The sequence below is a fragment of the Halyomorpha halys genome, unplaced genomic scaffold, assembly GCF_000696795.3.
Source record: "Halyomorpha halys isolate HHAL.00 unplaced genomic scaffold, Hhal_1.1 Scaffold1355.1, whole genome shotgun sequence".
Taxonomy (NCBI): Eukaryota; Metazoa; Arthropoda; class Insecta; order Hemiptera; family Pentatomidae; genus Halyomorpha; species Halyomorpha halys.
The window spans coordinates 42,517-69,855 of NW_027105728.1; the positions used below are offsets into that span (position 1 = coordinate 42,517).

Sequence of the window (27,339 nt, forward strand, 5' to 3'; positions counted from 1 at the left end):
CCTAGGGTTTTTGGAAATAAAGTAATAAAAAATATTCAGACCAAAAAAAGGATGAGTTAACAAGAGAATCCAGAAGGCTAGACAACTTGAATTCAGGGAACTGCATCCATTAAATATAACTCAGATTGTACTATTAAGGCAAATAAGATGGGCGTGTAAGGAAGGTGGGACTTAGTAAGGAAAGGATCCCTAAAACATTAATAAACATTAACCTGACAATAAAGGTTCCAGGGGTAGACCAAAATTATATGGAAGGATATGACTGATTCATATAGATTTGGGTTTAGAAGAGCATTAGGTACAGATGTATGTAGAGAACAAGGTACCCTAAGCCTTTATTATTCATTATTCTTTATGTATTTTTTTTAAATCATACCAAAAATTTTCATGAAATACAACCTTCTAGAAAGACAATTTCTACAATTCATTTTTGTTGAGCAATTTATCACTATTACTAAATTCATTAATTACTCACATATTATCAAAATCGCTTAAAAAATGTCATTGTATATAATAAGTCAATATTAACTTATATAAAGTTACCTAAAAATCCTGTGTTACTAATTGATTAATAAATTCCTAAGTAATGGTTCGGAGGCACACAGATTTGTATAAGGGTCTTTTAGTTTCTAAAACAAAATCTCTGTAAACACTATACTGTTATAGATAAGATGTTAGGCCTAATTGGCTTTGAATATCCTATTTGCTATTCCTAGGTCAATCTTCCCCATATTTCTACCTAATTGCTGTCCCAAAATTAGTAAATTTTCAAACAACTTCAACTACCATCACCCTATTTTAGAATTACAGAGCAGCTGAACATCCTCGAGCAGCTCAGAAACAAAAAAGTGCTGTGCTGCTGATTATTTTTAAAATAATACAATATTTTATAATAGTTGAATCATGGGCTGTAACAAGGTTGATTGATGATAATGAATGAACTTTTTATTAAACAGTTATTTATAATATTAAATTTAATTATGTAAATGAAACTGTTTATTTATTCAATAATATTATAAATATTATTGACAGTGAGAAATTACAATAATTTCAAAATATGATCCTAAGAATCGCAGTGGATTCTCCTTGATTTGTAAGAAATAGACAATTGCATAGGGAACTACAAATGGAATCAATAGTTAATCAAAAAATTACACACCCAGTTAAGGGCAGTTACAGGAGCAGTAACTTAGAACTTGGGAAATCTTATCTCATCCCTAAGACTGCTGCAGGACACCCTGTTATAAATTCTAGAGTTATCTATTTCTATTATTGTCATTACTACTATTTTATTAATTTTTTCTCTTTGTAATTTTCTCAAATTAACTTCTTCCCCTTCCCCATTACAATTCAGCTATCTATTTCATTAAATTTGTAAACATCATTGTTGGTAATTACAGGCAAATCTGCTATTCAATAAAAAAAAATTACATTTGAACTTCCAATGTCACAATTAAAATGAAATATACTAATAAACAAAGCATGAAAAGGAGTAAAGTATTATATCATTTAAAAAAGTTAGATGCCAGTTAGAATTTTTTTTTCGCTTGGCTCTACAGACCTTGTAGAACTGTGGCCGCTTCAACCAGGCTTCTCCACACTTACCTGTCTTGGGCTACTGCTTTCCAGTTTACTGTGTGCCGTTAGAATAGGAAAAAAATATATTTTGTGTTTGTTTTTTCGTGGTTGTATAATCTTTAGAGAGGTGGTTGACATTCATTATCAACAATCTTCTGTCTTTGATCAGTTGAAACAACAATTTTACTAAGAAAATTGTTGTTTGGAATTAAATCGATTCTTTTTTTAGTATCAACACAATTAATTATTTTATGTACTAATTTATAATGAACAACCAAACAGCAGGTATAAATCACTAAAATAATTTGGTCGTTAAGAGCACAATGAAAAACTTTAAGAATACACAGACTGGATAAAATTTATGAAATCAGAAATTTTTACTATTGAATACCACTGCTCTATATGTTTTTTTATATCATACAGTAAATATTTTTTCCCTATTTCAAATCATTTGTTAACAATAAAATTAATTCCACATAACCAACTGCTTATGATCAAATAAACATGCTAAGTACTTGTTAATACAACTTATATCAAACTGTGTCCATTTTATTTTTTAGTATTATTAAAATTACTTTTCATTTCATGAGATTTTACTTCTTTTTTTTTCATATAATTCAAGTTAAGTGATATTTTATAATTATATTGTTATTTTTACAAACATGAAGTGATATGGTTCTTATAGTTATTTTAAACTTAAAGTATCCAAAATATTATATCAACATAAATTTTGGTGTATAATTGAACAAATATTATTAGGGTGTATATACTAAAACTTTGTCTCAAAGCTTGGGGAAATGAAAATTTCTCCCTCTTTTTTGTCAGGTTCTACCTTATAATGAAACAATAAGAAAAAATAAGCGTTCTCAATGGAGGGTAGATTGGAACACAGAAATTAAAAAAAAAACTGAGTTATTTGAAATATAATCATTTACAGCAGCGGATCCGGTGAACATGAGGGGAGAGACTGCCCAGAGCCCTGCAGCCTGAAGCAATAGAAAAACTAAATAAACGATATTTACATTATATAGGAATTAATCTAGAAGGTCTTGGGACTCCCTGTTCCTCTTTAGAGGTATTCTATACCTCCAGCAATCTCTGCCCTGAGTCCCTAAATACTGTTAATACAATATTTACCCTGGAATCGCTTATGATTATTTGATTATTGATTTAATAGCTGAGAAAAGTAAGAAATGAAATCTAGAACAGATGAAAGTAATCGAGATGATCCAAATAATAATAAATAGATATACTAAGATTGATCTAATTATCATTATTAATCTATAATCTATTAATCAATGTCAACAGAAATGACAATAGTACTAATGGTAATAATAACACGAGTAGCTAGATGTACAATAGCTATTAATACATCCATATAATTCAATTTAATATAAACATATTTATTAATTTATTTAGTGGCACTATGACCCTCTAAGAACCTTGACCGTTCTTATAATCCTGGACCTCTTTCACTCTCTCCTATTCCTAGCCATTAACCACCACATTCTAATGCCCATCTTTTTCAAAATCTCCTCATCTTCATCCAGCCACCTCAAGCGTGATCTTCCTTTACCATATCTTCCACCAGGCATATATGGTCCAGCCATCTGTCTTGGCTCTCTCTCAAAATTGGCACCAAATCCAGTTTTGTTTACATCTGAGACAACTCCTCATTTGTGCGGATTCTCCATTTTTTATGTTCGCATACAGCGCCATACACACTGTGCAAAAAACGTCTCTCCCATGCCAACAATTGGTTTTCTGAGGCCTTAGATATTACTCAAGTCTCAGAACCATTGGTAACATATTTAGCCAAACTAATATTGTTCAAGTATCTATTTCATCTTTTTGTTTATTTATAAATTTTTTTTGTTGAAATATTTCCCAAAATTTCATTCCTGTGTTCTCTAAGGTTCCGTAGACTACATTGTGGATCCAGAACATTAACCTTCTCCATATCTATGAAAATCATATGTTCCTCATTATTGCAAGAATTCTTATTTTTAATTAATTGTGTGGGCATAAATGCATGATCTATTTCCCCAAAAGCCAGCTTGTTTTTGAGGTATTTTTGTAGAGCATTCTTCCAGTAATCTGAAAAAGGAGCTAATAATAGTTCCTTTTTACTCTAATTTTTGAAAAAAAAAAATGTTATATGGCCTCCAGATCATCAAATATCAATAGAAAAAGAAATCCTATTAACCTACTGCTTGGAAAATCTAAAGGTGATCTAGTCTGGTGGACTGGTGTTGAAGCAATGTTCCAATTGCTGGAGTTAACTTTCTTCTGTTTCTCAATAATTAAAAATCAATTAGTTACAAAAATTTTTAGATTTTTGGAAAAAATATTAAATTTACTTCATTTCATGTTCAACATTAACGACCTCCCTTACAGAATTTTAAAATATATTTTAAGGAATTGAAAACCTCATAACACTTTAAAATATGATGCATGTAATCAGGTTTTCCAAAGTTCTAAAATAATCAGATACTCATCATAAGTCAGCTATCAGAGACAAAATACACATATTAAGCATTCATTTTAAATCCCTTTAAACCCATGACTTCGTTATTTGGTACTCTGAAAGTTTTTATAACAATGACCTTATTAAAGTTCTATAGATTTTCATAGGTAACCAACAGGTTTTACACCTTAACTTCAAAACAACCAACTTCTATAAATCATTAAGAATTCTTTTTTTTTCTAAGATAATGATAAGAGCCCATTATTGATTCATTACCTGTTCATTTGTAAACATGGTTTATTAACTGGAAATCGGTTTCTTTGTCTGATTTCTATTCTGTTGTTGCATTTTCCAATTTTATCATATGAATATGCTATTACTACTTTCTAAGAGAGCTATAAAATTTGATATCAATAAAAATTCCAAGCACTTAAATTAAAATATTTGCATTATAGAAAGATTTATTTTTATACGAAATTCATTTATCAATTTTTATAATATGGTATAATCTTTGGTTTTACAACTTTAAAAGTGAAATTGAACAAATATATTCATTGAATTATGATTAAAGCAATCTGTTCTTGAGAACTTTTGACTATATTTAACCTAACTTTATTTAAATATTCACCTTATAAGATAAATCTTATATGGAAATACATTTCTCTACTGTAGAAATAGTTTTGATCTTAAACTTCTAGCAAATCAAATACTTGGAACTCTGTAGGTGCATGTACTTTGATATCTTATTCCTTCATTCGAGGGCTAACTTTAATGATTTTCATTTTGAATTTGATATGGTTTGAAAAGATCAAAGTTAGCATTGAGTTTTTAAAAAGTTAATAAAACCTCATTTTTCAAAGAAAAAAATTAAAGTTATTGAATAAAAATTAGTTAACTTTGTTTTATTTTGACATGATTGATGATATAGAAAGTATATCAAATACAAATGTGATAATAAAAGACCAAGCCATTCTTATTATTTAATATTTTAAAAAATTTAATAAGTCTAAAGCCATGCAAATATCAATATTAAACAAAACTACAACAATAAATGGACTTATCTTTGTTGCTTTTTGACAGCCACTAGTAGTTTTGAATCCCTCCAAAATGGTAAATGCCGCGCTACCTGTTGACAATTACAAGAACTACATGTACTTTCTAAGTTGATGGAGGTAAAAAAAAAATGATTTAACTTTGTATATACATACAACTTTATTATTCAAAATACGATCTTCATAAATATTGTATATTTAAAAAATATTTAAAATTGATTATTTTTTAAATAAAGTAAATATTTTTAATACATTTAAACTAGAAGGAATCTTAATTAAAAAATAAAGAAATAAATCCTAGAAAAAACAACTAAGTAAGTACAATCAAGTTATACTAGGTGAAAAATAATTCACTTAAAGTTATGAACTAAATAGATGTAATACTTTTTAAAAAGAATAAACATTTTTAATACATACAATTGCCATATGGAAGTTATTTATTAACCCTCAGCACAACAGGTTGACCCATTGCAATTGTACAACCTAAAAAGAAACAAAAAAAAATTAGAAGATAGGTGATTGACTATGTGTAATTAATAAAAGTAAGATTGTCTAGGCGCAGTCAAAAAATGCAAAAACTATTAAGAGCCATCGTTTTGCATCACTTTTCAAGGCTTTATCAGGGCTAAAAAACAAAAAACAAAAAAAAGACTAAAAATATGTGAAAATTATATAAAAATGGACAAAGTAAATTTAAAAAATAAGAGGCACATGATAAGTATACACAAAAAGGAATACAATCTAGTAATAGATATAAAATGAACAGGAGAAGTAATAACAAATAGGAAAGTAGATATAAGAGAAATATAAAACAAATATATTATACACAAAAGACTAAAAATTAAGGAAATAAGATAGGAATAAATAAAGGTCTAGAAAATTAAGAACAAATCAAGACACCTACTTTTCATGTAGGAACAAAGCAACATTCTGGCAGGATGACCAGCGGAACGGCCCCTTCCCGCTCCAATAATCTACTGGCATAAACCAATCAAGACATGATTAATTAAGACGTTCTTCTACCTTATAATGCCTAAAGGCAATCAAAGGTTTCACTAAAGCCAGCTGTACATATGGCACACCTTACCATATGTACACATATGAAATAAATTTAAATTTTAGGAGGGTACGAAAAAAAAAAAACATTCTGGCAGGAAGAAATAATGGAAGACAGATGAGTGGAGGACACAGGAGTTATTCTCTTACATTGTAAACATATTTTTAGTTGTTTATATTTTTGTATTTGTTATATTTGTACACTCCATTTCCTTAAAAACAAATAAATACTTATGCTGAAGGTATGATTTGTTATAAGCAATAGAAAAATAGTTGTAATTAGGTCCAACAGACCCAAGAGTCTTATTAAAGACAACAGCCTTAATGTTAAAACGTTACAAACAGCTGTCTAAAACATATTGGTACTTTCCCTGAATGGTGGTTCATCTGACAAAAAAAAATATATTTTACTCTGTATATGAAGTATTCTATAGATTGTAGCATAGACTTTGGTTACTTTTTGACAACCCTACTAGTATTGAGATGTTAGTCTATAGAGAGACGTTAGTGAAGAAAGAAACGTCTATGGTAATATCTTTTCAACACATATGTTGCGGAATAAAACCAAAACCTTTTTTTTTTTTTTTGTCAGACGTGCCACTATAAGCAAAGCAGCAATGTATAGTTCAGAGGTATTGGAATCAGCGTCAAATATATTCTAACATTATCATAAGGCCTCAGTTAATGAATAATGCATTTTAATTTAATTTGGGTATAATTTTTTGCATGTAGTAGTAATTTATAAAAGTTGATTCCCAGATCAGAAATAATGCTCACTTCCACAATACTTTTTTGATTAATAATGTTAATTGGTGATTCACAAAAACAGTACATCTTACATCTGAAAAACTGTAAGTTTAACAACCAACTAATTTTTACCCAACATCAATAAATAGTATTTTTACTGTAAGTTTAAAAACAAAACAGTAAACAGCTAAAAACTCTATACACAGTTTGTGATTTTAGAGGGGCGTTTCTTGTTCAGTATTGTATTGCCGTTAATTGATCAGTAGAATCAGATTATAAAATGGAAACTTATTATGAGGAGTTCCATTCTTTGTGCCAATTATTTGTTACATTTTAACTTAATCTAACATTTATGATATAGGTATTTAGATTATCTTCAAATTTTTAAAGATAATGCTTGTTCTACAGACAGAAGTGATATGCATTTCAGACTTTTAAATATTATCTAAAGTGTAAATCTTAAAGGAAACTATTCAATAATTATTTAGGTTTTTAAATTGTTATTACTTATTCAGGTTTTTAACTTACGTGATTAAAAAATTCTATTAGTATTGAAAAAATATTTCAAAGGACTCTATCGAAGACTCACAGAGAAAAAAACAGATAGCGCTGTCATCAGTTCTCAATTTTGAGCGGTAACTTCTCGGTTAATTAGAGTCCGGAATAATTTTAGTTTATGGTGTATAATTTAAGTGTATTAATTATCTTCAAATATTTATAAAATATCACAGTTACTGATTTTTTCTGGTAATATTAGTCGGGTTAAATAATGTAATAATTAATAATAGTGTAAATGTTCTATTTTCTCATAGTTTCTGTTTTTTAGGTTGTAAATATCATAATGGAATTTTATTTGTCTTTTAAAAAGCACTTCTTGAATTAAAATAATTAATTTCTTAAAACCGATTTACGGTAACTCAAAAAGTAGAAGGGGTGAGCTTAGTTCAGGGCGGGAGTGACAGTGTAAGATTAAGGGTGCGAGATTAACCTTGAAAGTTCAACAAATTGAATTTCTTTATTATTAATTTCTTTCACTCTTCCAAAAGTTGGAACACTATCTTTACTTTTTTTATTAATTGAAACCAGTAAAATTCCACTGAAAATCTTGTAGATTAAACAGGTAGGTTAATAATTGAACTTAACCTTTTCTGTTGTTTACACCCTAAGGACACCATCAATGGTCAAGGTTTGTTATTGATCAGTTTGGTCAACTCCCAGACCTTGGTCAACACTGCCTTGTCAAAATTCCTTTAAACATTTAATGATTTTGTTATTACTTATTTATAAAGGCTATCAGCTTTCTCATCCTAATGTACTAATTAATATATTACTATTGTGACCATTTTAGTTTATTTTTGTTGTAATTTTAATGTTGTTATCCTTTTCCTTTATTGTGTAAAATATTTTAGGTAAGTTTATGTTTGTTTTTTATTTAAGTGACCATTTTCGATCATTATTTTGCACAATAATTATTTTATAGGTACATTGTTTAAGTATTGTTTACCTCCATTAAATACTAATTCTATTTAATTTTTAAAATTAGAATTTTTTTTATTAAATTTGTATTTTCTTCAGGTTAAACCCAGTGTAAGATGTTCTGTCCGGGACCTGTTGTCAATATGTTCCCTGGACCTCCAGGTAATTTATTCCTAAATTCTTCTCAAATATTGTTTTACACCAATATTTTCAAATATTGTATCAATTATAGTTGATATGGGCCACAAATATTTTGCGGTGACTTAACTGACGATAACTTTGATTGAACTTGGTGAACTGTGATAAATCCTTGATTATTTCTTGAAGAAATGATGATTTTGTTTAATGTGTGTGTTTTGTAGGGATTTTTCCCAATGACTGAGTACCAAACCCTTTCCACTATAGCTGCGTTATAGCTAAAAACTTTTGTTTCTGTAGAATGTGCCAAAACAGCTCTAACAATATGAATAAAACTTGTTTTAAGTCCTCTTAATATGAGAATAATTCTCTGAGAAAAAATACCATAAAAATGTAGGACTAAAAGTAAATTTTATAAGTGTGTAACTCAAAAAGTGTACATTTTATGTCAAATTGTTTATAATAATTCGAAAGATGGTTAAATTATCAGCAGAATATTAGAAGTGTAGTATCAGCAATGATATATTGCTTCAAACTTTGTATCTGGGTCTTTCAAAAGTACTCTGAGCATGTTCCTAGGAAAACCTGTTCACCAACTCAGAAATTATTTATCTACTTAAAAAAAATTATTGCAGATGATATTAACATCATATTAATAAATTTAGGAGGTTACTCTTCTCATTCTAGACACATACACCCTGTAAAGTCGGCTATGACACCCACCATATAATTAGTGGGCAAAAGTTTCACACACGAAGGGCAAATGGATGTTTTAAACCCCTAATGCATTCAAGAGTGATAACTTGGAGGTATATGCCTTCCCCACATTACCAAACCTGTGGATCCTTCACACTAGTTACGTTTTGTCAGATTGAGGTAGAACTGCCCTTCACTTAATTTGACTTCAAAGCTGTACTAGTAAATTGCAAAACCCATTCATGTAATGTGAAATGTGTAACTATCGACCTTCTAAATGATTTTATTTTTCCGTTATTGTCCCCCTTGAGTCCAACATTTCCTTCCTACTTTGAGTAATCAGATTCAGTTCCAATCAGTCATTAATTATTATCCTTAACCCTGTCACAAAACTGAAACTGGCAAGACAATCTTAACTGTTTCTTTGGCATTAAACCTAAATAACTCAGTTGTCATCTTTTCAGCATTCTTTCAAGTATTTGTATAAAACAATTTGAATTTTTGATGGAACACACCAATCACTGAGACACGTTTTACCTCTTTCACACAGTTTTCATTCATACTCTAGCCCATTCATAAAGTGTTCATTAATATACCCGCACAATGAAAAATGTTATGCTGAAAGGTGTTTAGGACACACTAGAAGGGAGCAGAAAACATTTGATCTTATTTGTTTCTTTCTTTAACCTTTCCAGTTGGTTCTAATATGTTAAATAAAATGAAACAAACGAGTGTTTTATTGATGGTTACTTCCTAGTGCTCAACAAACTCAATACCGATGAGACTTCTATTTTGTATATTACATAGTTTGATAGTTATTTTGGAATCTTTTGATGTATATGCTTTTTTTTTTTCTTGTAAAGCTTCTCTTGAGTGTAAAGATGAAAAATTATTTTGTCCCTCCTTTGTCTATATAAAAATTCTCAATTGGTAGATCAATTTCACAAACATCAGTGTTCTGATGTTTGTGAAATTAATCTTGAAATTAGTAACATTATTAAGGTTATTAATAATAATTTAAGGTGTTATTAAACTTCTTTCATACACTAAATATTTTCAAAAATACTAGTAGAATGGTAATTTTATCTCCCACCTAAATTGAAGTGAAAGAGCAAAGAGTTGATTAAAGTACAACTCTCATACTTTTAAGTTTGATATTTTTTCTTTTTATTTCTTTTTTTTTTTTTTATTATTATGAGAATTTTTTCATATTAAATCCTGATTAAACATATGATGTTTGTTTATATAACATTTTCATAATATATTTGCTTATGATAATGGATGTTATGCATCTATGTTGGGTTAAATTGTGATAATACTGAGGAAGTAAGAGTGTTTAAAATATTTTCTATAGTACCAAAATATGTTTTATTGGAAAAAGATAGTTGACCGTATGAAGTAGATTGGAGGAAGATAGTCTGGATGACGGTCAATAAATCAAAATAGTAACTCTGGTTAGCAATAAATAGTTTTCTTTTACTATTTTGATACCTTAGAAAAAACAATTGTAAAAGAAAACTATTTATTGCTAACCAGAGTTACTATTTTGATACCTTTATTGACCGCCACCTGGACTATTTTCCTCCTTTTTTTTAGGTTGAAAATCATTTTTGAGCCAAATGTTATGACTGATCACTACAGAATATATTTTCTATTCGAATTAAAACAGTAATTGAGTGCTTTATTTGGTTTTTTCACTCCTCAGTCATATGTGTTATTCCCTAGAATAAGATTTTTTTTTTTTAAATCAATATCTCTAAAGCTATAATACTAAGTACGTATCTGCTTTAGAATATTATCAAGGAGCACTCCTTGAAAGAAATGAAAAAAAAAATAAACAAAATTCAAATCAATCAACATTCATTTTCAGATATTTTGATTAATAAATAGCACCAAATTTAAAGAATAATCCATATATTTCTAGATGATAGAAACATTTAACACAAATTTGGTGACTTGAGACTTAATCGGTTCCAGAGTTATATTGCATTAAATATTCCTGAAAAATCTATTTCTCTTAGTTGATTATTTTAAAAGAGACTGAGCGAATATTTATTAAACTAATTCTGCTTATACCTTTTTATGATAGTGAGATATAACACAAATTTGGTGACTGATACTCAACTAGTTTCAGAATTTTAATGTATCAAGTATTGCTTAAAAATGTGTTATCGATACACCATTCTGAGGGGAAAATATTTCTTCTTAATTTTCTTCTTAACACTAGCCACACATATCATTTTCGGTGAACTGTCAGGTTTGTAAATTGTCGGGTCTGATGATTGGAAATATGAATCTATAAGTCATTATTTTAATTACATTTATCTGAAAGTTAAAACTTGCCAATCATCCGAGACACCAGCAATCCTTACATATAAAAGCAGTGTAGTCCATGTTTCTTGAATAAAATGTGTTAAATTCTTTGTATGTTGTACTATAACATCTGATTTGATTGTCACTTTGATCGAACAAATTTGTAGGATCTTCTGGTTCCTGTTACTGGCAAGCAAATTTCAAATCACTGTTAATTTAAGGATATTTCATCACTCTAAAATGCTGTGAGTGAAATTTTAATTGTTACGGTTAACAATATGTGCTTGGAAATGTTATATACCTTAAAATTTGTTATATTTTAAATCGCAATGTTTTTTTTTTAATGCATACCTTGCCTATAAAGAAAATAGTGGTGCTCTAATACAGAATACTTGAAAAGTGGACTTATAACACTATTTGTCCCTCAGGTTTGTTTATATTGCAGATAAACCAATTTCAAGCATTATTTGATCTAATATAAATCTGACCCAGTTTTCTCAATCACTAAATTTGTGTTATATGTTTCATTCATATAGATGTATAAACTGCATTAGTTTAATAATTTTTTAGATAAAGTTAGTAATGTAAAAAGAGATAGAGTGAATAATTCATTTAAGAATGAATGGCCTTTGGCCATTTTGTTAATTCATATTGAAAAATACCAAGTTTTTAATATTGTAATTTCTACAGCAAACAGTGTAATGAAATACAAGAAAATCAAATCAACAGTGTGCCTGCTTCATTTGAAACTCATTTACAACTCTAAAAAATTTGTTTTATGTTAATTTATATTTCCTAGTTTTTTTTTTTTTTTTAATCAGTTCCCTACCAATATTTTTCATCAAAGTAATCTCATCTTCCTTATTCCTGCTGTTTTGTTCCATAAATTAGTTTTCCAAGAACTTATTTTCCTAGAAGAACTTACTATCTTCTTCCTTGTGCCATATCTAACATGGTGGGCCTCAATCCAGTCTCATGGTCCTTGCAGAGTTTCTTCAGTTCTTAGAGTGTTTTTCCTCCAATCTTTTGGATCTACTCATTCAATAGAATTCTAAGTCTTCTGTGTTTTCCAAGAATATGGAACGAAAATGGGAATAGGTATGACAAGACATCATCTTATCAACACTGTTTCGAATATAAATTTTGCAACTCACAAAGAGGAAAAAAAAATTACTGAGCAACTCTAGGAGGCACATACTGCCATGATGATTCCCATTAGAAGAATGGTTTACTTCTGAAAAATAAAAATTATTTTCAAAGATAGAAAAAAATTAAATAAAATGCTTATAGGACCAAATATGCGATGTGGATACAACCAACCCCTTTAGAGTATGGTGTAAACGCTAAAATTTGGAGAAAGGTGATTCTTGTAGAATTGTTTACCCACACTGAGTTAAACAGTACCTATAAATATACTTACATGGATTTTATTTTATGCTCAAAAAATTAAATATATAACCTAGTATAAATCCGATTAATATAACTAAACAAATACTGCTATTTTAAACATAATTATTCTAAATTTATATATAGTATTGGAGCCAGAGCTTAATTTAGGTTACACGTCAAACAAAAGCCTGGTAATAATTTTAACCTATAGATATATATCGTCTAGAAATAAAAGTGGGCGTCTGTCTGGCGGTGTTAATACAGGAACCCCATTTATAAAAAACATTTTGCATTTACAAATAATGATAAAAATTACTTTCTCCCGCACTTAACAAAAAACGCATTTCTAGTAGTCCTAAAAACCCCTCTATTAACTAATTAATTCAATAAATTACATTTTAGTTTGTTTTTGTTTTTTTTGGGGGAGGGGGGGGAGAAGGATGTATAAACGGTGCATGCTAACGAAAACTTTAACTTGAATAACAAATTATAGAACATCACATTTTGTGTTGGATGAGTTCCATAACCTATTAATTTTTTTTTAATTAATTCTTATATATAAATAATTGACCGAATAATTTCAAATATGAAGAAGATGGTCAGGTTTGCGGTCAAGAAGAAAAATATATCTAATAACTATTTATTTAAGACGTTTCGCACCACTTTGTAGACCTTCATCTGTTTAAGTTGGTACGCTCCCGATTTTCAAAGTCTGTAAAGCTGTCAACTTAAACAGCCCTGATGAAGCTGTGGAGGGAAACGTCTGAAATAAATAGTTGCTAACTATTTTTGTTCTTTTTGACTGCAACCTTGACCATCTTCTTCATATTAATTTTTTCGCCTTTAAATTCTATACGTCGCATTCCAGATAAAGCGTTATGAAATAAAAAAAATTATAGAAAACGACGTTTTGTATAACATGAGTACCACAAGTAAAGGTTAAAAGCCTAACAAAAGAAGCACGCACTACAACTGAAATTGGACTGGGCCGGACATGTTGCCAGACTTAATACGAGAAGGTGGACCAAAATAGCAACATAGTGGACACCAAGGGAACACTAGAGATGGAGAGAAACACCTATCACAAGATAGCGAGATAAAACAGTTCAAAGAGTTGGAGACTGTTGGGCTACTATTGCTAGGAATAGGGAATTGTGGCGTAAAGTAGTAAAGAACTTAAATTATCATTTATAGCCGTGTTCAATTACAGCATAGAAAATATTTCATTTAATTATAGGTAAATTATTATTTTTTTTTATAACGAATGTAAAAACAAATCTTAATCAATGAAGAAGTCGAAATTTATAAATTGTTACTCATACATCCCAAGGGAGAGTAAGTAGGCTTTCAGTTCTGTTAAGAATGTAAATAAAGCTGTTATTATTATTGAGTGCCATAATCTTCTCATTGTTTCACCCATAACTTCGATGAGGTGCGTTCTAGAAAAAACGCCATAAAATCATAGAGCATTAAATTTTGTCTTAGATGAGTGCCATAACCTATTAATGTTTTCGCTTATAACCTTTAGAAGATTCATTCTAGAAAAAAGCATTATGATATGACAAATTAAAGAGCATTATCTATAATTCTGCATTGGGTAAGTGGCGTAAGTTCATGATTCGGTCAAATGTATATCGTTATAGTACAAGAACCGGGAAGCAAAAAAGACAGTTATTTCACCCCAATTTTTGATCACTTTAATGAAAAATATCTTTAATTACTAATCAAAATGGCTGAGTCTGTCAAGTATAGATAGAGGGAATAAAAAATGTCGGCTGCTTCAAAACGTAATTTTTCAATCGGAGCTCTATATCTTTAAAACGACCAACAATACTAGGAAACCAAATAAAACATTATTTAAAGTAAAGTAAATATGATAAAATATAAGCCCTGATAGAGCTATTTACGTTCAATATTATTCGAGATATAGCTTTTTAAAAAGCAACGTTTCAGAAAAAAATGTACTGAAAGATCAGTAGTAAGTGAATTTATTTTGAGAAGTTTATATCTCCAAAACCATTCGACGTACAGATGTCTATTAGTACTTAAATTAAAGATAGTTTAATGTAATGTAAAGTAGTTCCTGCCCTTTATCTTCGTAGTAGTAGTTTTCACGATATTTGCTAAAATAAATTGATTTATAGTTGTTCGGACAAATTTTCATGTGCTATATTTATATTCATATGCGAATATCATAATAGAAAAAACTAACCCTACGAAGATAAGTGTCTTCTACTAATTTATAGTGAGTTAAATGTCCTTTATTTTGAGTGCTGGCAGGCATATGTACGTCTTATGGTTCCGGGGATATATTTTTTCATAAATCAAACTTATTGCCTGAACAACTCATAAATAAATCAGTTTATTTTAGCAAATATCATGAAAATTACTACTCCTACGAAGACAAAGGTAATAAACTACTTTATAGTACATTAAACCAGCTTTAATTTGAGTGTTAATAGATTTCAAGTTAGATGGTTTTTGAGATATAGATATTTCAAAATAAATGCGCCTTGAAAATACCCATTTTACCCGACAAATACCCGCCATTTAACCCGTTCTTGGAGAATACTTATAAATGTAGCTGTATGATTGTTACGGTCTCATTGTACTATCGCATTAGCTCTGGCGTGATAGTTGATAGTTCAAGTTATCCAATGAAGCAAGTGTCACGTTAACTATCGTATATATGTGCCTTGACAGTGAAAAATCATACATTTGAGTCATTGCGACCAAAGTAACAGCCACTATCATGGAGTAACTGTTTGATAGTTACAGTCATGACAGTATTTAAAATGAACTGGGACGTGATAGTTGATAGTACAAGTACTGTTAGTGGACTAACTGTCACGGTTAACTGTGATTTGTATACCTCTGTTGGCTGAATAATTTATAATCAGATATTTATTTAAGTGTTTCGACCACTAGGGCCATTTACACTGAATTTACAAAGTTAGTAGATAACAATTGACATATTAACAAAGTTACAAAGTGGGAAAGTTACATATAATTACAAACTGAAAAATATAATCAGATATAAACCACGAGTATTTTTTCCACATATTCATTCCTTTTATTATTACCTCAATATTTGGTAGTCGTTTCGAATTGATGTTGTTTTTTTAATTAGTAATTAGTGTGCATTTATTAGAATAATTATAATAACTAGAAATGCATAAATATGAGGAGGGAATATGAAAACGTAAAGGTCATATAAACAGTAGAAAAAATGTTTATATTTTTACAGCCTTAAACTTTTCGTCCTTCATAATTCATGCTTATTACAAAAAATTATATTAAAAATATTTTTTTAAATTATAAATATAGATCCAACCCGGGTCCCAAAAATAAAAGTCCAAAAATTATGCTAATTCCATGCCTCAAAAATACATGAATCCCGGCCCTCCCTCTCCCCCCCCCAAAAAAAAAATATGGTCTAGATACGCCCATGTCCTAAAATTCAATATTTAAAGGGAAAAAAATAACTTGTTAGTAAATTCTTGAATTTTATAACAAAATTAATTTTAAAAAATAATTTAACTGATCTCTACTAATGTTTTAATAGTTATTTATACTTTGCAACTGAAAGTTTAAAGCTTCCACCAATTAGGATACATTTTTTAATAGTGATAACATGTTATTATCTTTTCCACCCCCCACTAACGGGGCCAACTGACCAGCTGTAGCTTCAGTATCTATTAGGCATCAATTTTGTTTGCGGTAAGAAATAGTTTCACTAGTATTTAGTTATTATTTATTTTTTAAATAAAAACTCATCACTTGATTTTGCGTCAATTCAGAGGTAATTGCTAAGGAATGAAGTGTAATTAATTTCGAGCTCAAGTTATTAATATCGTGAAATATGTTATTTTGATGCTTAGTTGTCTAAATCCGTAATTTGTAATTTTTGCTGCAATTTAAAGGATATTGTCTGTTTCATTTTCACATTAAATACCCATCCATAGACCTTTCACTTTTATCTCTTTAAAATAATTCTTTCCCCTCTCTCGTTATGAATAATTCTATATCTAGGAGGAGGAATAATCGTTATTTTATTTCTATTCTTATAGTCAGTTTATAACCCTAATTAACATAATAAACATTATTTAAGAAATAATAGGTTTTTGATGGTTATAAATGGACTTAGGCCAATAAAGCACAAGTTAAGCTAAATAGAAAAAGTAAATATTCTTTGGAATAAGAATAAATTTATATACTTTGGTGTTATAAAATTGTTGAATAATTTTTACGTAAAATTAACTATTTTAATTAATTCATAATTATTAAGTCGCCTCCGTATATTCAGTACTTTTATACACGTTTTTTTTTAGAATATAATTTGTCATAAACAAGCTATTAATAAATTTAAAAAACAACAACAGATATAGTCCGTTTGCGAATCAATAGTGAAATTTGAATTAGTGAGTTAAAATTTACCATAATTTACTTTTAATTTGTAAAATAAGTCTCAGGTATCATTGCCGCAAGTGTAGTTTCATATTCACTTCGCTCTGTGATTGTTACTGTGTGATATGGGTTAACAAGTATCCGTTAATTCCCCTTAGGGGGTCTTATCTTAATACTATATATTTCACGGTCAAGGTGCTGTTTACTCCAGTCTCCATTGGGTCGCGAGTTCGAATCCAAAGACTATACAATTTTTTTTTTCTCTAAGCACATTTAATTTTATTTATTTTCAGAAATATTTTAATATAATCTTGTATATTATATATTTTCTTTAAATATTTTTTTTACGTTTGTGATTTTCTAATAATCATTTAGTTTAGACCCAGATACATAATATATACATATATATATTTTTTGTTCATTCATAATATGGATTTGGACTAGAATATGTCGTGTGAAGACCCGTAGTAAGGGACCCCGATTTCTAAATTTAGTGAAACCGACTCGCAATATTTAAGAGGCGTACTCAAAAGCGCCTCAAAACGCTGTCTCCAATTGACCAATTCACAAAATAAAAAAAATAAATAATAATAATAAAGCAGATAAATTTAAAAAATAAGCTGAACAACCTAAAACTCGAAGCCAAACCACTGCAGCCATGAAACCAGAGCTAACCACACCTACCACCTCAACCAACAATAATTCTACTGCTGTCAACAATCCACCAAATAACAATCTTGAACTTAAAGGATTTTCAGATCCAAAGCCACCTCCTATCTTCCTCTCTAGAATAGAAAATTTTATATCGTTTGGTGACGAAATCGCTGACTTGATCGGACAGCCGAATTTCAGATGTTTTTTATATGTCAAAGACATTTAGATAAACACTACCACACTACAAAAAACAGTCTATTTGACTTACAAAAATTTTGATTTTCATTGCTACTGACTGAAACAAGAAAAGGCATACATAGTGGTTTAAAGGAGTTTTCATTCAGCCGCTCTCAAACCTGGCCGCAATGTGAGAAATAAATCGGATGTTCTACACAACACTGCCAAATATCCTCCGCCTTTATTCTTTATTGATTTAGAGCCAGCCCGAAACAATTCTGTAATATTTCAGGTTACAAGGTTTGTTTATTCAACTGTTCAATTTGAGGAGCCTAAACAAAAACCAATCATTGTTCATTGCACCAGATGTCAAAACTTTGGGCATACCATGACCTATTGCCATCACTAGATCAGGAGCGTTAAATGTATTGGACCTCACGCAACTACCATCTGCCAGAAAACACGAGATGAACCGGCAAAATGTGCTTTATGTGAAAAAGACCACCCATCGAGCTACAGAGGCTGTGAAGTTTACAAAAATCTCCACTAGCAGAGGTCTCATTTCATGGCATAAAAAGGCCATGATCGAAGTCGCACCCTACCACCTGAAACCCAAAATTTGAATATTTTCCCAAACTTGGAGAAACCAGCTCATTTCATTGAACTAGAACACAGCTATTACTTCAAAAACATTGGACCGAACTGAAGACTCAACCCGCACATACTCTGAAATCACCATCAAGAAACAACAGCCTCAACGTAAGGCGCCTAAGATTCCTCAACCCGAGCCCCTCACCTCTCATCCTCTAAATCCTCCCCTCATCTACCCTTACGGTTAAAATTACCAAAACAACATCCTCTCCCAGTTCCACCTCGCCCATCTCTTCCGATAAACTCCCCGTCCCAAATACCATTGAAAACCAACACTGGTCCTCATACTCCTGCTTCGAGTATATTACGATGAACCCCCTCCTCTCCTAACACTCCTAGTCACATAAACTGTCCATCACAAGCTCCTGATCCATTACCTCATTATCAAAATCCAACCGATATAACTTCAATCCTAACAGATCTTCAAGAGACCATCTAAGCCCTTTTCTGCCTTCTCACTAGGATCCTATCCGAAATCCCACGTATTTTCCTATAAGCACAAATGTCCTAGCTATCGTGTTATGGAATGCTAATGGCCTACAAAATCACCGTGACGAACTCGACTTATTCCTACATGACAAACACATAGTCCTGCTGACTGAAACTCATTTCACACAAAGGACACACTTTTACATACGAAACTATATTACTTATAGATCGAACCACCCAGACAACACTTCCCATGCTGGTTCTTGCATTCTTATCCGCAAATCCTTATACTATTCCCTTATTCCTTTCACTCCAACTAATACTGTACAGTCCACCTCGGTTATCATATCAACTCGCCCTTTCCATGTTACCTTTCCTGCTGTATACTATCTTCCTGGTAACAACCTTTCTTATAATCTCCTTTATTCCTTATTCCAAACCCTTGGACCGAGCTTCATTGCAGGAGAAGACTATAATGCTAAACACCAACGATCTAACTCCCGTGGTAACTTCCCGTGTTTCCACCCCCAGTACCTATTCTAATCTCTCACCCAAATCTTACTTATTGGCCTCCATCCCTCAAACAGCGCCCTGATATTCTAGACATATTTATCACCTCCTAGATTTCCTACTTCCAAGCCATTGTTGAATCCCTGGATGACCTTTCATCAGATCATAGACCAGTTCTGCTTTTTTTACATTTAGGCTTCGTACATTAATTTACTTAACTTTACTGAAAATCTACTGATAAATCATTATCGATAACCACCAAAATGATGCTGAATTTCAAAGATTTTAACCACCCACTTCTCACCGAATCCCAAACCTGGACAAGAATTGATGAAAAAAATCATGAACATCCGGACAAGACATCCACATCCTGATATCCTTAACCCAATTCACCTGGCATGTATTGACTAGGGAAAGCAAAATATCGTTGTCGATATTATATCGGAACTAAAATATCGAAATATCGATATCGAAAATTTAACGAATTAAAGTAATAATAATTATACAACGATAACATTGCATAGGAAGACTTATTTTATGTCATACCTAATCAAAATATATATGAAACTCTTAATAACAATGAACATAACAAATATAAACCAAAATATTATTGTTTAAATTGTTTTATTTTGATAATTACATATTTATTTCGATATTTTCTATAGTTTTAATATCGATATGGAATATTAGCAAAAATATTCCGATATTATATTATCGAAATATCGATATTTTGTTTAAAGAGACTAAAAAATTGTATAGAAAATTTAAAAATGTAATATCGATATTTTATTTTGATAATTAAATACTTACTTCAATATATCCTTTTGTCGAAATATCGATATCTTGTTTAAAAGGGCTAGAAAATTGAAAAATGTAATATCGATATTTTATTTTAATAATTACATGTTTATTTCGATATTTTGTTTTGTTGTAATATCGATAGAAAAATATTAGGAACAATATTCCGATATTATTTTATCGATATAACGATATTTTATTTAAAAAGATTAGAAAATTGTATAGAAAATTTAAAAATGAAATATCGATATTTTATTTTGATAATTAAATACTTACTTCAATATATCCTATTGTTGTAATATCGATATGGAATATTAGAAACAATATTCCAATATTATTTTATCGAAATATCTATATTTTGTTTAAAAAGAAAGTGTGGTAAAAGATTTTTAAGGAGTAAAAAAAGTTAATATTTAAGTTAGTCACCAGAAGAAAAAGAAAATCTTCCGAATAAATTGACCTAATAAATTTCTAATTTTTAATTTCGTTGAAAAATGGTATTTGGTCGTTTGAGACGAAACCAAAAACCAATATGAAATGCCCTTTTCTAAAAACAAAATTTTGCTGACCTACTTTACCACAAGCCACATTAAGTTTTTATTATTTTTGTATATATAATATAGCTTAATAGAATCAGTAATATTTTTTTCTTATTCTTCGGAAAGAGACGAATCGATTGGTATACAATAACTGAGCTACAAACCAAAAACGCTTAATTTTTCTACTCGAGAATTTGGAAATTTCACTATCTTTAAACCTTCCCAAAGCGAAAGGGAACGTTGTAAAAAAGACTGCATGTAAATCGGCTTGGTAATTCAAAAGTTTATTGTGGGCCAAGAGTCGACCATTTCCCTTTTATATATAGAGATTTTAAAGAAAATAACTTTGCATTTATATATATTAAATAATATATATACACAGTTGTTCATGTATCGAATTTTTCTAATACACAATGCATTCAATTCATTTCAATACCTCTGCATAGTTTGGAATCTTCATGAACATTTTGTTTCTATTCTAGATTTTCTCCAATCTTTTCATAATGATATTAGGTAATGGTAATTATACATTTGTTAATTTAATTTTTTAGTAGACATATGCATGACCTGACCCAAACGTTTAATAAGGTACGAATGGGTGATCATTATTCTGAGAAGTTCTAGTTTCGGTCACTTTTAAAACATGGCTTCATCATCTATCTTATTTAGTACAAGAACCGAGGAGAAAAAAAGACAGTTATTTCACACAATTTTTTTATTAATTTAATTAAAAATATTTATAATTATTAGTGTAAATTGATGAGTCTGCCAAATATAGGTTGGGGTAATAAAAAATGGCGGCTATTTCAAAACATAAAAAAAAATTTTCATTCAAGGCTCTATTTTTAAAAAGCAAAATTTCATGAAAATATAATGAGAAATCAATAATTATGAATTTATTTTGAGAAATGTATATCTCAAGAACCGTAAGGTGTTTAGATGTCTGCCAGCACTCAAATTAAAGCTAGTTAAATGTACTATAAAGTACTATATCTTCGTAGTATTTTGTATGATATTTGCTGTAATAAAGTGATTTATTGTTGTTCGGACAACATTTCATATACTAAATTCATATTCATGTACAAATATCATGAAAATTACTACGTTTAACTTTGTGGGAGTAGTTTTTTTTAATGACATTTGACATAGATGAGTAGCAGAACTTTGTCGCGAAAGTAGTGTCTTTAACTCACTGTGATTTTGTTTCAACAGCGTATGAAAAATGTGAACAAATGTTGATAAGGAAAATGAATTTGAACCATCTATAAAAACATTTCTCAATATCACTCGATATTGAATGACATTAGAGGAGCGCAAGACCTTATATCGAGAGAGAAAACAATTATATGTGAGAGAACAAAAAGTTGGCATCGCCATAAAGCACTTTTCTAATACCCCTTAAATTTTCAGCCCTTTAACTCAATTAAAAATTTTAAAATAGGCCCAGATATGGGAAACATTTGAAAACTGTTTTTAAACAAACAGTAATGAATGAATGATTCCAAATTTCATTCAAAATTATATTTATTGAGTTTAAGTAGTAAACATATGGCCAGGGAAAAATACTAATTAGGAAATATCTTTCAAAAGAAGGATTTCTTATTAATATATATTTTTGTTATTTTTGTATTCTACAATTTATTCCTTTGGTTTGACAATTAAGAACCTAAATACCTTGTGCTAAAGGTATACTTTTGGTTTTCAATGAAATTAGATTATAATATTTGTTATTATTTAGTTTTGACCAAATAGTTTACATTACTTACGAAAAGCTATGTGTTATAATTTTAAATTTTTATTTCCTCCCGCTCCACCTCACTACCATCCGTTGTACAAAACCCCATTCTTTCACTACAGGATGATATTGTCGCAAAACGGAAAAGAGATCTAAAAATTGTTTTTCCTCAGGACCACGCAAACGAAAATTACGGCTGCAGATTCACTATAGGACGCACATCATTCATGTTCCTCTACTGAACATGTGTCAGAAACCTTAAACGACGAAGGATCCATTAAATCATTCTCGTAGCGTAAAAGAATGATTCAATGAGTCTTTTCAGGTGACTAATGAATTCTGAACCGAACGAATAGGTCAGAACGAGTTAATCATTCGAAAGAAATTCCGCTCCAAAAAAAAAAAAAAAATAAAAAAAAAAAATAATGCTATATTTTCACTAGTTTTTACTTTATTGTGTTATTTTATATCATATTTGTCGTAGTTACTAAACTATGACATATATTGTTGTGACAGTAGTTGATAGTAATATTAAGTATCTACGCGTACATGACTGATCTACAACATGTAGCATTAAAATATACCAGGCTTGGCAATATTTTCTTTAGGTTACAATGAAAAAATTTTTTTAAGTTTTATTTTTCATTCTAGGCTTGTAATGTGAGTAAATTTCCGTTTATAGAAAATAATATGATAAAAATTGATATCACTTTTTAAATAACCTAAACTTCATTGTTTCAAAAAGTGTGCCAGTTTTATCTTCTTAAATTTTTATTTAATTGTATTAAGGGTTGACCTTGACATTACATAAAAAAAAAAAAATGTTTTGTTGCGTTTTCATAATATTATGTTTTTTCTACCACGCTCGTAGAATGTTTTTGTTTTCTGAAAAACAATTGCAGAAAAATTCAAAACATTTCGCTTTGCTAAAGAAGAAACATATCTTGCCTGGAAATACAGTAATTCTCAAAGTGAGTAATTTTGTAATTATTGAAGTATTATGTTAAATAAATAATAAAAAGCAATTTAAAAAATATATATGTATTAATATACGATACAATAATATTCTTTCAAGATTAAAATCCTCATTTTTATGAACGTTTGGAGGTACACCAGCTCATCTTCAGTCTGCAATAATATATAATTCACAATTAGATATAAAAAAAAATATAAATTAGTTTTAATAAACAAAATATATATGTGTGTGTTCGTATAGATAAAACACTGTATATTCTTACTCCATTATACAATCTATGTCGACATTTTACATTTTTGAAATACATTGTAATGTGAACACTCCATTAATCCGGACTTCCGTAAAATAAACTACTTTTACTGTACTAATAAATTACTTTTTTTAGAAAACTCAGCAGGCAATAACATTCTTGCATTCAAATAAAAATGAACATGTGAAAAGGATATTTTTAACTTCCTCATCTACAGACAATAACTTGTAATCAATCGATAGTGGAAATTTTTAGTTTCGATATCGGGTAATCTAATTCCTATGGAAATGTTCATAATGTACTTTATCAGAATTAGAAATACATAATAACTATTGTATAAATCATTTGGTTCTCTAAAACTAATTTAATTAACAGTAGAAATATATGTACAACACAACTTTTGTTTGTGAACTCTTTTTTTAATTTTTTTTTTATTTATCATGTTTTAAATAAATTAATACAAAGAGTATTTTTTTATTTTTATATATTCTCTTTTTCAATTATAAATGAACAATTTTATAATTTTAACAAATTAAAACATCACCTAGCATAACCGGGTATGTAATGTAAAGTAAACGTAAAACGATGTTTTCAAAAAAATGTTAACTTCCAAATTTTCAATAAAATACGTAGAAAAAAAATTAAATAAATAAAAATATTTTTGTGCATTTATATTTTTGTATTAAATTTTTAACATCATTTCAGGGGGCAGCGAGATTAATTCGGATTATCGAGATAACACTATATTATTTACATTTTCTTTCGCAATATTTTATAAATAATAATATAATTGCTATATAATATTATGGCCTTTGAAAAATTTAATTTATAAATATTTTTTAATTAATTAAGTTATTGTTGCATGTATTTCTAAGTTTATGTTTTATTCACTATTCCATGGATTATTAGTTTTAATAAAATATAAAAATATGGATACCGTGAATTTTGTTTAACAATTTAAATATGCTACCAGACACAAAATTTAATTTACCACGACCCTTAAAATCCTGAATGGTGAGTAGTGAAGGGTTTAGAACCATGGGATTTGTACCCTAATTTACAACTATACCTGCTTTCCCTATATATAGTCTTGGTTGTCTCCTGGACTTTTAGTTTGTTTCCGAACACCGTGAGTACCAGTTCTCTACAGTTCTTTTCTCTTGGTGAGTTTTTCTGTCAAATATATCTATATGGAAAAATATTTTTGTCTTAGTTCGTGTTAAACTGCCGATTTTATTTTAAAATTATGCAAACACGAATTTCAATATTATTCATAAAAATTTATATGGAATCATGTTCTTTAACATTGAAAGGAATTGATGGGTATTTTAGTTATTAATTCATTTTAACAATTAATGTTTCTAACTAGAAGTTGTTAACATATATTTACAAGTTTAATAGTTACTATGTTTCTTTAAATGTTTTTTTTATATCATATTTGATGATAAATGTATCAAAATTCAGTATAACCATTTTTATGAAAAAATTGATTTTTTGAAAAAAAAACTGAACTAGTTTAGAAAAAAAAATTTCAGAGGCCAATATTTAATTTTTAATTGGAAAATCCTCATTTGTATGCATAAAATTCAATTTTATTCAATCAAAGAAAAATAGTTCATATTAATTGAAAAATATATTTTTGTTTCCATTATGTATATTTATGTTTAGGCAAAAATATTTTTTACAAATTTTGTATTGATTAGAAAAAATTTTAACTCTTTAAAGTTGTTTCTTTAAATTTGGCTGGTATTGTTCATTTTAGCACTGTCCAAATTAATCTTAGCAACTAGTAAAAATAAATAAAACAACTAACGCATTTTTTCTTGTTGAAAGGAATATGGTCCGGGTGCGGTCAAGAAAAACTCAAATAGTAGAAATATACTATTTTATATAGTATATTTCTACTATTTGAGTTTTTCTTGACCGCACCCGGACCATATTCCTTTCATCTTTACACACGGTCAATCAATAATCTTCCAGTTTTTCTTGTTGTGTTTCTCCTTTTTGTTTTAATTGCAACTTAATTATATAACTTTAGGTTTTATAACTTATAACTTTATGTTTTCTTAATAGATGCCCTTACTAATTTAGTATTTTTACTTTTTCTAAAATGAAAATCGGTATTACCTTTTGTACTAAAACGATTTTATATGATACAAAAAATCAAGAAAAATATATTTTTAAATTAAAAAAGAGACGAAAACTTAATCAAACAAAGGCCGTAAATCATAGTCTGTTTCTCAATTTTGTCAAGTTCCCTTGATCTCCGTTAGCCTTGACTTTATGTTTAGTTTTCACATTCAAACTGAAGTTTCTCGTGATACTAGATAACGATTAAAACTATGGATAGGTTGGTCACATATCGATTCTTGGGTTATTTTAATGTTCAACGAAGTATGATACCTATATTCCCATTCCATGAAAAAGGTTAAATTTGTTATTAGGGAAATAACCGTTCTTAAATTATATAAATAATAATAAAAACAATCTTAGATTACAAATACAACATTACAAACGGTTTTATGATACATTACATGGACATTCCAATAAATTTGAACGACAAATAACATCCCTGATAGTACAAGAGCCCAAGAGGAGAAAACAGCCAGTTATCTCATCCCAATTTTTGATTACTTTCATGAAAAATATATATAATTAATAGTAAAAATTGATGAGTCTGCCAAGTATAGGTAGGGGGAATAAAAAATGGCGCCTGTTTCAAAGCGATAAAAAAAACTTCATTTTTCATTCTGAACAACACAAGAAAAACTAAGAGAACATCATTTAAAGAAGAGTAAATTTGCTAAAATATGAGCCCTAATAGAGTTATTTACGTTAAATAGTTTTCGAGATATAGCTTTTTAAAAAGCAACATTTCATAAAAATAATGTATAGGACGTACTGAAAATGAGCTATAAAGTAGTTTATGATGTTTATCTTTGTAGGAGTAATAGTTTACATGAAATTTGCTAAAATAAATTGATTTATAGTTGTTCCGACAAATTAGCATTTGCCAATGTGTGAATATCATAAAAACTACTACTCCTACGAAGATAAGTGGCATAAACTACTTTATAGTAAGTTAAATTTCCTTTGTTTTGAGTGTTGGCAGACATATGTGCGTCTTATGGATCTAGAGATATATTTTTTAAAAATCCAAAATTTTATACGAACAACTAGAAATTAACATTTTGTGAGTTTATTTTGTCAAATATCATAAAAACTACTACTCCTACAAAGATAAACATAATTAACTATTTTGTAGTAAATTTAACTAGCTTTAATTTGAGTGCTGGCAGAC

General features: G+C 29.1%; 1 protein-coding gene across 1 annotated transcript in view; it reads left to right on the forward strand.

Annotated features, from left to right (window-relative positions):
• Positions 1–8,099: 8,099 nt before the first annotated feature.
• The window catches only part of LOC106689417 (prostatic acid phosphatase), a gene marked incomplete in the record, with an annotated part of 49,410 nt that continues 30,170 nt past the window's right edge, over positions 8,100–27,339 (forward strand). Inside the window, 2 exon segments of the mRNA XM_067053396.1 lie at positions 8,100–8,309; positions 8,476–8,538. Of these exon segments, the coding sequence (XP_066909497.1) occupies positions 8,493–8,538 (46 nt within the window).